Source organism: Thunnus thynnus, chromosome 13 (assembly GCF_963924715.1).
Source record: "Thunnus thynnus chromosome 13, fThuThy2.1, whole genome shotgun sequence".
NCBI lineage: Eukaryota > Metazoa > Chordata > Actinopteri > Scombriformes > Scombridae > Thunnus > Thunnus thynnus.
The window spans coordinates 13,360,724-13,372,833 of record NC_089529.1 but is presented as its reverse complement, the minus strand read 5'-3'; the positions used below and the strand labels follow the sequence as shown (position 1 = coordinate 13,372,833).

At 39.7% G+C, this 12,110-nt stretch overlaps 1 protein-coding gene across 1 annotated transcript; it reads left to right on the top strand.

The window, feature by feature from the left end:
* The first annotated feature begins 515 nt into the window (after positions 1-515).
* LOC137195599 (short transient receptor potential channel 6-like) lies at positions 516-11,945 on the top strand. Its single transcript, XM_067608099.1, has 14 exons — positions 516-709; positions 2,474-2,802; positions 3,254-3,386; positions 4,216-4,516; positions 5,608-5,793; positions 6,611-6,775; positions 6,861-7,104; positions 7,195-7,422; positions 8,537-8,801; positions 9,034-9,229; positions 10,598-10,798; positions 11,048-11,104; positions 11,333-11,408; positions 11,615-11,945. The coding sequence occupies exons 1-14, from the start codon at positions 534-536 to the stop codon at positions 11,740-11,742; spliced, it is 2,685 nt and encodes an 894-aa protein (XP_067464200.1). The 5' UTR covers positions 516-533; the 3' UTR covers positions 11,743-11,945.
* Positions 11,946-12,110: the final 165 nt, after the last annotated feature.

Below are 12,110 nucleotides of genomic sequence, written 5' to 3'. Positions count from 1 at the left end.
GAGTGGGAGCACACAGGAAACAAAGTCTACTGGGATTTTAAACCCTCAGGAATCTCATCTGCTGTTCATCAGCCATCAGTCACTCCTGCACGCATGAACTCATACACACACACTCTCACACACCGACAAAACTCAGCATGTACTCTAAACACCGCAGTTTAAAATAGCCTGAGCTTTAAATCTCAAAGAACACATTTTCGTGGATATTCTGCTTTTATTTGTGCATGTAATTTTTGCATATTAACCTGTCTTCTCAATCTAGAGAGAAAGTCTGGAGAAAATCAAGAAGAGTCTGTACATTCAGCTGAAACAACGAAGATAAAAATGGCCATTAATCCCTGGTAACCCTGTGTGTTCAGTCATAACACTGAGCTGCACTCCACATCTGTAAAGTTCAATGAGTCATGTACATAAAAGTATAGTGGGACCCAGAAGGATGCATTCTTTCTCAAGGACACAGAAACGCAGAGGGGGGGGGGAGCTAGACAGACAGAGGGAGAGGGAGAGTCACAAGCACTTGATTACTCCTTCATATGAACCAGGGAGCGGATACTCTGTCGTTGATCACCTCCAGGATGAACCACAGAACAGCTCATCTCAACAGCCGACCTGCAGGTTACAATGACAGCCCCAGAGCCAGGAGCCGAGATAACCTGCTGGTGTACGATGATTTTGGAGAGGAGAACTGTTGCTCTGGACGATGCCTCGGGTACGTGTTTAATTTACATCCCAGGTTTTGTTAAAATAATAGTGGAAATAATAATCTAAAGATGTCACAGTAATATCCTTTTATTTTTACAGTACTGACTTTAACATAATATGGTAGATTATTGTGTAAATTAAGCAGGTGGAATATTTTTTGGTTGATAATGTTTGAATGTAACATTTTAGAACGATTATATAACCAAATCAAACACTCTGAGTTTGACATTTCATGTTGCAGCTCATTTTTTATCATTTTCAAATGAAGAAAAATACAGGATGAAAAGTTCTAGGTAATTAAAATAGTCTCGCCTTGTCTGTGGCTACTTGTTATTTTGATTGTTACCGTGTGCAGCCGTTTTGAATTGTTTTTCTCATCATACTATTTATGGACCACAAATTCAAAGTCTATGAAAAACAAGTTGAAGGAGGTCAAAATTACATTTTTGTTACACGGTATCTTTTAAAAATCCTTAAAATTCCACAATGTTGTCACATATTTTCATCATGCTACAACTAAACACTGTAAAATTAGCCCTCAAAAGACAGTTATTTATATGACACATTACATTAGCCTTCTATACTTTATTTTCCAACTTTCCACTCAGGAAGAATCAATCACTCAATAATCCATCATAATGTCATTAGGGATTACTAGAAAATTACAAGTGTTGTGGTTTCCTTCTAATGTTCTGCCAAAAATTACAACCCAAACAGAACTGTTTTTTTTAAGTTTCTACACCTAAAATGTAGAATCAGTGTTGAAAACATAACATGACCATTTACTCTTTAGTTTGTACCTTTTGTCTCTATTGGTATCTATTTTAATCCAAACATGGTTTATATGGATTATATAAACATTTAGATTGCAGTTTCTGTGTGAATAATGTGGTGTCTAAACTGGGATATCTAGTATTACAGGTAGTATTAAAACTATGAAAACTCCTTGCTTGAGTCTGAATAATAATGTGTTTGAAGGCAGTGGCACCAGTTTGATTTTTTCTAACCCACCTACTAAAGTCTTTTCAGAGGGTTTTCCTGCTAGTATTGAAATATACTAAATAACAGTTTGCAGTAGATTAGATGAGATGCTTTTCAGAAAGCTATTAGTTCTGGTGTCAACTCATTTTACATAGAAGTAATGATTAAAGATCCCCTCCAGACATGTTGTAAGATATATAAAAAATATTCTGTTTGGAATAATATGCCTAATACGTTTTTTCCACACACACAAAAAAAGTCCAATTACCTCATTAAAATACCTAAAATTAAAAACTGCTAGACACAAGATGTCTCCTACTTCACTGTAAAGTCTGTTTCTGTCTGTGTCAGTGTTTGTGCACTGAGGGCTTAATGTTTCCACATCACACTTGTGAAAGTTGCATACTGGCCCTCATTTGGCTCCAACTAGTTGTGATATCACAAATCATCCTTGTAGGCCCTCTCCTTAAACTCAGATTTCCAATGAACACAGAGAAACGTTCCACTTTCAGCAGATAAATGTGAAAACAGCCTTCTAGTGTAAAAACTCTGCATAAACATTATTCTGCAGAGTGAAGCTCAAACATTCAACTGTAGGAATGAGAAGAAAAACAGTGGAAAGGGGACTTTAGATCCTATTAACAGACAATAAAAAGCAAATATTTTTGTTACAGGATGTGAAATTGAGAGACTGGGAACAAGCATTTAAAGATTGGCTTCATGTGTGAGTATGTAAGTTGACATGTGGACAAGTTATACTGTGTGTTTATGTCCCCTGGCCCTCTGGCAGCCACAGCAGCTCCGAGAGACAACTCATCGCTCGTCTCACCGCTGTGAAGAGACGCCAGGCTCTTCGCGGTCCTGCCTACATGTTCTCTGCTCCTTCAATCAGCCTGTCAGATGTTGAACAACGTTTCTTGGAGGCAGCTGAATATGGAAACATACCAGAGGTGCGCCGCATGCTTCTCCATGTGCCCAACTTGAATGTCAACGCTGTGGACTACATGGGCCAGAATGCATTGCAGCTAGCTGTATCCAACGAACACCTGGAGGTGACGGAGCTGTTGCTGGGGAGGGCGGATTTGTCCAGAGTGGGTGACGCCCTCCTGTTAGCCATCAGTAAGATGTGTTCATTTATATACAGTATGCGTATATACCCTATGGTATATACAAGAGCCAAAAATACATTTAAAGGGTTAAAGGGTTTTTAAGTAACTCCTGGTCCTCCTGGTCCTGGTGGACATTTCGCTTCTGAGTAACTGCTCCCATGTCTCCTAAATTCCACGATGGTTGGCTTTTTTTTTCAATCAAGAGGTCATCAGAGCTCATAATGCTGCAAAACTGTGACACCAAATATCACCTCTGGCAACAAACTGGCCAATCAGTACACAGGATTTATGACATTAACCCCCCCCTAAAAATTCCGTATTATTATTATTATTAATAGACATTCAGAGGCCCTTTGAAATTCAGGGCCCCTGGACTGAAAAGAAATTTTAATGTTAGATTAATAGCAGTAAGGAGCCAGGTACTAAACCACACCAACCGTTTGTGTTTGTGTGCGTTGTAGGTAAAGGTTATGTTCGTATCACAGAGGCCTTGCTGAGTCACCCTTCGTTTAGAGACGCCCATCGTCTGACAGCGAGCCCTGCTCAAGCAGACATGTTGGATGACTTCTACGCTTATGACGAGGACGGGACGAGGTAAGACACTAAAAAATGTTTGTGTGTCTAACAGCAACTCTGGACTGGGCTCTGGACTTAAGTTCAGTGTCGGAGACACTCACGTCAAGGAAATTATGTAACTGATGAATGGTTATAGGGTTGGATTTGGCAGAAAAAGCTTTTCCCGTTGAAGGATCTCTCAAACAATTCAAGCAGCAACAAGGATTCTGCTGCAAGAACTAATCCCTCCAGATCTCAGTAAAGTCAACAATACCAAAAAGTTGACACAAGGAGGAAGATGGAGTGGTGGAGGGAGCTGTGATAGCAAACAGTATCATAAGGGTTTCAGTAGAGGAATAGAAGTGCCTGGTTATAAAATCCACACTGTACATCCCATATGAATATGATTGGATGTTACAAGTCAGCTGATTGACAAAAAAGCTGAATGAGCCAGATATGGTGAAGCATGAATGAAACAGCTGATGCCAGTTAGCTGAGGCAACGTGACCTCAGTGCTCTGCTTGTAAATTATAACTTTATAACTTTTATGTTGTTTTGTGGAAAAAGTGACTTGATGAAAGATGTGAAAGATTCACCAGATCTTTTGAATACACCACTTTTTTTTTTAAAGAAATGTGATAAATGTAGCTCTTAAGTGTAAAACACAGTGAAAGAGTGGTCGTTACTCAAAACTATAAAACCCTGATGATGTTTACGTAGACCAAAAAACATGTTTTAGTTACCAAATAGCATATTTGTGATGGTGCCAGACAGAATATAATCTCATATACTGTTTATGCCTCTGATTTATCATTTTTATAGGGGTATTTATGTTGTCTATATATCTTTGGTGTGTACATTCCCACAGGTTTTCCCATGATGTGACCCCGGTGATCCTTGCAGCACACTGCCAGGAATACGAAATTGTTCACAACCTGCTGAGTAAAGGCGCTCGCATCGACCCCCCTCACGACTACTTCTGTGGCTGCGACTCCTGTAACTACCAGCAGCAGTATGACTCCTTCAGCCACTCGCGATCGAGGATCAACGCTTACAGAGGACTTGCCAGTCCCGCTTACCTCTCCCTGTCCAATGAGGATCCAGTGCTGGCAGCTCTGGAGCTCAGCAATGAACTGGCCATGCTGGCCAATATTGAGAAAGAGTTTAAGGTACAAATACCTTAAAAATAACACAGCACAGAGAAGAACATAGACAGAATCATCAACAGTTGAAAAGTTTTAACACAGATTAATCGATCTACTGTACACATGCCCTGGAAACCAGCTCAGTCTCAATATACAAAAAGTACAAGAAGTTTTTTTGGCATTTAACTGCCAATTGACTTCCAGTAAAAGTTGCGAATAAACACAAGAGCATTTTATGAGCCTTATAAGAGGAAGCAGAAACAGATGAGGGCCTAAATCTTGTAGTCATTGTTAACATTGTTTGTCTGACATGCATATAACAACTGTAATTATTATGAGGCTTACGGTACACTGCAGGTACTTCACAGTCATTATGGAGTATTAGAGAGGAGTCCACTTCGCTGTCAGGATGACATTTTGTTTTATTATCAGCGGAGAAGCAAATTGGCTTACTTGTGTCTAGTTGTAAATTATCCACACCAGTTAGTGGTACGACTGAAAAAATCAAACATGTATTTCAAAAGTCCAGAAAGAGTTTGCAGGATGACAAAAAACTACTCCAATGGATGCAGTTTCAACTGTGTTCCTCCACAGCTGCACCTCATTAACTAACAACAACAACAAAAGAGGTTCAGTCTGAAGTTTGGTTCATACAATCAAAAATGCTAAAAATGTAGTTTTAAGTTTTGCGATAAGACATTCTTAAACATTAGTCAAAAATTTTGAAGTCTGCAAACTTTTCCAGAGCTGATGTCTGCGCTGGGTATCAGGTAGTCCATCAGTAACAATGTAAATTTAATGTTGGTACCTTATTATGTTAAAAACGTGTAACTAGAGCCAAGAGAACTGGCAGCCTCTTCTCAAAATTGAGACCATATTTCCCTTTAAACCTACAATCACAGAACATCCTGTCTCAAAGAGGATCCTTCCTTAGTACCAGTGACTGTAAAAGATTTCACTTTTTACTGGTGGGAAGCTGACAGTTATGTTCGTGTATCAAAGTTATGCGTTAAGGATTTTATTAAGGTCAAAGTGAAAATGTAAAGACAATGACAATGCAGTACATCTCTAACGTTTCCCTCCTGTGTGCACATTTTCTCTTGTGGTATTTATAGAACGACTACTGCCGTCTGTCGAGCCAGTGTAAGGACTATGTGGTGGGCCTTCTGGATCTGTGTCGCAGCACAGAGGAAGTGGAGGCCATATTGAGCGGAGAAACGGACGCTGAGGACAGTTATGATCTACCAGGCCGCCCCTCCCTCACACGGCTCAAATTAGCCATTAAGTACGAGCTCAAAAAGGTCAGTCTGCTCACAAACAAGCGGATCACCGTTGTGTTTTTAGATTGATTTCCAACCCTTTCAGGCAGCCAGCGACTTGTTTTACATCATGTCATTAAACCCTGTCAACAAATAATCAATTTGTAGTTGTAACAAATTAAAGTAATGAAATGTCAACAGTTATTGGCACCAAAGTCTCTTAAAGTTGATTTTTACTCCACATTTTAAAACTGATTTACATTTAATGGTCTAAGACATAAACTACAAATGTTCCAGTCAGTAAAACTAGATGGACTTTAAGATTTTTAAGATATTTGGTGTGCATAGAAACTTCAAATTGAAAAAAATGTCTCGTGAGGTACTTTTGTCAGACAACAATGAATCCATTCAATGATAATAAATAATCGTTTTTTCAACTATTTTAATACCAAACTTACTCTGGTTCCAGCTCTCAAATGTGAGGATTTGTTGCTTTTCTCTCATTGCAAATGGAATATCTTTGGGTTTTGAACAGCTGATCAGACAAAACAAGTAACTGAAGACACTGTCCGGGGTTCTGTGCAGGTATTTTGGTAAATGACTAATCACAAAACATTTCTGATTTTACAGATTAATCAATAATGACAACAATCATTAGTTTCAAGCGTACCTGTTTGCATCATAAGTCTTTATCTCTCTGCTTCTTTGGGCTTTTCCTCCTATAAGGAAAGTATCAAATTATAATTTTGACTGTTTACTGTATGTTCACACTACACAAAAGCAATAAAGAGTTGTTCTCTCTTCCTGTCACCCCCCTTTATACCCCTCGTTCTTCCTCTCTTCTGTGTGTGCTCCTCAGTTTGTGGCTCATCCTAACTGCCAACAGCAGCTGCTGAGTATCTGGTATGAGAATCTGCCCGGCTTGAGACAACAAACCACTGCTATCAAACTGCTGGTGGTGCTGGCGGTGGCTATGGGTTTGCCTGGCCTGGCTGTGGCTTACTGGATCGCTCCGTGCAGCAGAGTATGTAACACATGTTCATATGGCTTCCCAAATGATCAAACTACAGGATCTTTCATCTCATCCTCTGATTATCTCTCTCGCTCAGGTGGGGAAGGTGATGCGCAGCCCCTTCATGAAGTTTGTGGCCCATGCTTCATCTTTCACAATCTTCTTGGGTCTTCTGATCCTGAATGCGGCTGACCGTTTTGCAGGCACCACCCTGTTGGCTAACATGACCCACCATCAGCTCCCAGGAGGACCCCAACTCAACTCCGACCCACTGCTGCTCTACCGAATGACCACAACACCTTTCACATGGATGGAGATACTCATCATTTCATGGGTCATTGGTGAGAATAAGATGATGGAGAAGGAAAGTCCTGATTAAAACATCCTGTCATCCTGCGTATTAAGTCATTTGGCCCTCCGTGCTGCTGCAGGTATGATCTGGGCTGAGGTGAAGGAGATCTGGAGTCAAGGACCTGGGGAGTACCTTGTTGAACCATGGAACTTCCTGGACTTTGGGATGCTGGCGATCTTCCTCGCCTCCTTCTGCTGCCGCTTCTCCGCTCTGAGACATGCTGACTTAGCCCAGACCTATGTGCACACAAACTACAAAACGCTGATTAATGTCACACTGCCGCCTGAAATACACTATTTTACACTGGGTGAGGATACTCACACACCTGCACAGAGTAACAGACTGCCACACTTAAAAAACCTGTTTATTCACTGTATAAACAGTTTCAGTCAGTTAGCACAAGGCAGTACAGTACATATACAGATGGGTGACAAATTAAAGGAAAAACAAACATGAAAAGTGTCTTAGTAAGATGTTGGGCCACTAAGTGCCACCAGAACATCTTCAGTGCACCTTGGCATTGATTCGACAAGTCTCTGGAACTCTTCTAGAGGGATGAACACCGTTCCTCCAAAAGATATTCCCTCATTTGGTGTTCTGATGATGGTGGTGGAGAGCACTGTGTACCACGTCAGTCCAAAATCTCCCATAGTTGTTCAACTGGGTTGAAAGCTGGTGACTGTGAAGGCCATAGCGTATGATTCACATCATTTTCATACTCATCAAACCATTTAGTGACCCCTTGTGCCCTGTGAATTGGGGCACTGTCATCTCAGAAGAGACCACTCCCATCAGTATAGAAATGTTTCATCATAGGATAAAGGTGATCACTCAGAACAACTTTGTATTGATTTGTAGTGACCCTTGCCTCTAAGTGGACCCAAATCATGCCAGCAAAATCCCCCCACAGCCCAACAGAACCACCGGATCCCCTCACTGTAGGGGTCAAGCATTCAGACATGTACTGGTTTTTCCTTTAATTTGTCCCCCGTCTGTAGGAGCACATATTCCACTATAGCTGAGATGGTGTCTGTTACATGGCTTTGATCTTTAGCAAAATACCATCAATCTCTGTCTGAATGTTCCTGTTTTCATTGGGAAGTGAAAAAAATTAGTCAACTGGACTGTACCACTCAAAAAGAGATCATTTTTAAACGGAAGAGAAGTGTTGAAAAGGCTTTTGTTGCTTTTTCTTAGTTTATTGTGTCCTCACAACCTTTGTCACAGTATTAGTTGTGAGCAGTTCCACTGAAGAGTGATTTCCCCTCAAACACATTATTTCACTTGAATAAACAGTGGAGGACAGAAGAAGTAAAATACTGTCACAAATCTGCAATACTTTCAAAAAGTAGTTGACTGCAAAGCTGCAAAGAAATAAGTCAAAGTAAATATTTACTGACTGATTCACACTGTTTTTCCAGCACGGATCCACTGGTTGCCGTCAGACCCCCAGCTGGTATCGGAGGGCCTGTACGCAGTTGCGGTGGTGCTGAGCTTCTCTCGGATTGCCTACATCCTACCGGCTAACGAGAGCTTCGGCCCACTGCAGATTTCTTTGGGGAGGACTGTCAAGGACATCTTCAAGTTCATGGTCATCTTCATCTTGGTCTTCTTGGCGTTCATGATTGGCATGTTCAACCTGTACTCCTACTACCTGGGGGCGAAGCAGAACGACGCCTTCACCACGTGAGACATTTATTATACCTGTAGATTCCCTTCCAACAGCTGTGTTTCCCATTGAGAAACATGAAACATGAGAAACTGCCATTATGGTCTTTTAAACTATGAGCATAAATATGCCATTTTTTCTTCTGCTGCTTTTCTCACAGATCACCGTCTCCATTCTGATGATTAATGGTTTGTTTGAATCTGGAAATAACTTCTCTCGTTTCCCTCCATTTCCTTCTCCTTCTTTTAGCCTGGAGGAGAGTTTCAAGACATTGTTCTGGGCTATATTTGGACTGTCTGAGGTCAGGTCTGTCATAATTAACAACGGGCACAAATTCATCGAGAACATTGGCTACGTGCTGTACGGGGTATACAACGTTACCATGGTGATCGTGCTGCTCAACATGCTCATCGCCATGATTAACAGTTCCTTCCAGGAGATTGAGGTTTGTCAATGAAACACTAAACCATCATCAGGTACACGCTCACAGATGTGGACAGCGGCCTTAGAAAGCAGTAGCTGTAGTTGTAGCACATGTTCTTATGAGGTTAAAATAAAAAAAGAGAATGCAATGCAATGCAATTTAAAACAAGAGAAAAAATGGAGGTCAAGCAAATCATATGTTGTAGTCTATTAACTAACATGAAATTCATACAATACATACTCTGTCTGAGGGATTAAGATTTAAGATGTTTTGTAAATGGATGGCACTTTTCTAATGTTTAGATGATGAAATAAATCATCTCCAGTTAATTTGCAATGACTTTTTTGTTTGCTGCTGTTTGCAGCAAGAAGAGTATTTTTATTTTCCATATAGAGCAACACACCATATTACTAAATAACCCTTCCACTGTCACCATATTCTGTGGAGTCCATTCAGATAATTTCATAAAACTGATTTCAAAAGATGAGAATTACAGTAGTTTAGTGAGTATGTATATGTACAGTAAGCATGAATCAAGTGTAAAAGCTTTCCTATTTTATGTACAAAATCAACCTGCAAACATTTTTATCTATAAAATGATGGAAGCAAATCATTGTCATAATAAACTGAATTATATCAGTGACTGAATAGCAAATTTTGAAATTTAAAATGATATAATTCAAATTATTACGGCAAAGATTTGCTTCTATATAAAAACCTCCTTACATATACATTTGAATGAGCTTTTCATTTCAATTGGCTAAAACAGCTTTTATAGATTTTGCTACTTCTCCTTAGTAAGCGCTTTTTTGCAGGTCAAATGTGCATTACATGGAGGTGTGGATTTTTTTTTGTAACAGCTTCTGTTAAAGGAATAGTTTGACATTTTGGGAAATACTTTTTTTGATGAGATGATGATACCGCTCTAATGTCTGTAAGATCAACATGAAGCTATACAACAAGTGGCTAGTTAGCTTAGCTTAGCATAAAGACTGGAAACAGGGGGAAACAGCTAGCCTGACTGGAACACTGACTTCCTTAAGTCTTGGCAGGCAACCAGTGGAGACTCCAGGAGACTCCCTGGTTTTTAAACTTTGATTTTTGAACAGATTAAACAAACAAGGTAGAACATGTAAATTAGTGAGCTTTAGAGGTGCTTGTGTATCCTCTTGTATCCAGTCTTTATGCTAAACTAAGATAACTGACTGTAGGCTTTATATCCTACAAACACAAGAGTGGTAACTATCCTCTTACATACTGTATCTTTCAGCAAAAAAGCAAATGTTGAACTATTCCTTTAAATTCGTCTGGTGCATTTGATTTTGACTGTGTAACAAACTCAAGTAGCTCCTGTGGTTTTGTTTTCCTCTTTTTGTTCCCTTTCTGTAGGATGATGCTGATGTAGAGTGGAAGTTTGCTCGGGCCAAACTCTGGTTCTCCTACTTTGAGGAGGGCAGGACACTCCCAGTGCCCTTTAACCTGGTCCCCAGTCCCAAATCTATGCTAGGCCTGTCCAAAGGCATCAAGTCTCTGCTCCTGCAGTACATGGCAGGAAACAGCGAGGAGAAAAGTGAGACACAGCTCAACAAGGTAACACAATATGGACACACGTATATTTTATTAAAACATATACATGTCATATAACACATTTATCCTCTATCGGCCTGCACATAAGACCACGGTCCTCAGTGGATTTTTAAAGGTAGAGCCTGAGCACCTCCCAGTGGCTTTACTGCTGCAACACAGGCTCCTCCTCAGAGCTGAAGAAGAACTTAAATCTGTGAAATGTCACTTGTGATGGATTCTGTTCAATTAAGCTCATTTCAGTTTATTTTCTAGCTTGGAGAAGGAAAAAGTTCAGGATATGGTGGTTCCACGAGCCCTACAAGATATGAGGTATCTGCTGTTGTGCAACCTGTATTTCCTAGATGTCACAGAGAGTAATGAAAAGTACATTTACTCGTTTAAGTACTGAGCTGTTTTGAGGTTTCAGAGAAAAAAAACCCAACTAAAATATAGTTAACATTTTTATGAAATTAATGAGTGCATTTTAGTTTTTAAAATGAAGTTTGTGTGACCTTTTAATCAGAAATTTAGTGTATTTTTTTCTATCACTGGTCGCAGAAAATCATGAAGCGACTGATAAAACGTTACATCATCAAAGCCCAGGCAGACAGAGAGAGTGACGAGATCACTGAAGGTAAGTGAGCTGACTTGTTTTTTTCCTTTTTGGAAATAATGCTGCTCGAAATCTATTTGACAAAATCAAACATGAAAACAATGTTAAATTACATGTTTCACTAGATTTTTTCCCACAGAATTACATTGTTTGTTTATTCAGAAATTTGGTTGATGTCTTTGATAACTTATTTTTATTAACGTCTTTGTCTATTTGATTTTCCCCAGGTGAGCTGAAGGAAATTAAACAGGACATCTCGAGTCTGCGTTATGAACTACTGGAGGAGAAATCACAGAATATGGAGACACTGGACGGACTGCTGCGAAGGCTGGGAGAGATCAGCACACCTTCATAGTGCCACACACAGTTTCTATTTTGCTTATTATTAGCTGATGGCACTGAGTTGCTCAGTAAAGACTTGTACATAAAAACTGTACAGCTCAGAGTTTTGCCTGTACTCCATCACTGAATGTAGATATGATAGTGACAAAACATTATTATGATAAAAATGAAGACTGTATGTATGTAAATATAATATAAAATTAAAATGCAGCTCGGTAATTGCACAATTACGTGTCATTTCTCTAAGTGCCCTCATTTACATCAGTTATAGAAACCTCACTCTCTCTCTGAAACATGAAAAATACAGTTTGGGAATTAACGAAAAACCAAGAAAAGAAAGGACCCATATAATTCCATATTAGAGCACATACAGGGGCATTT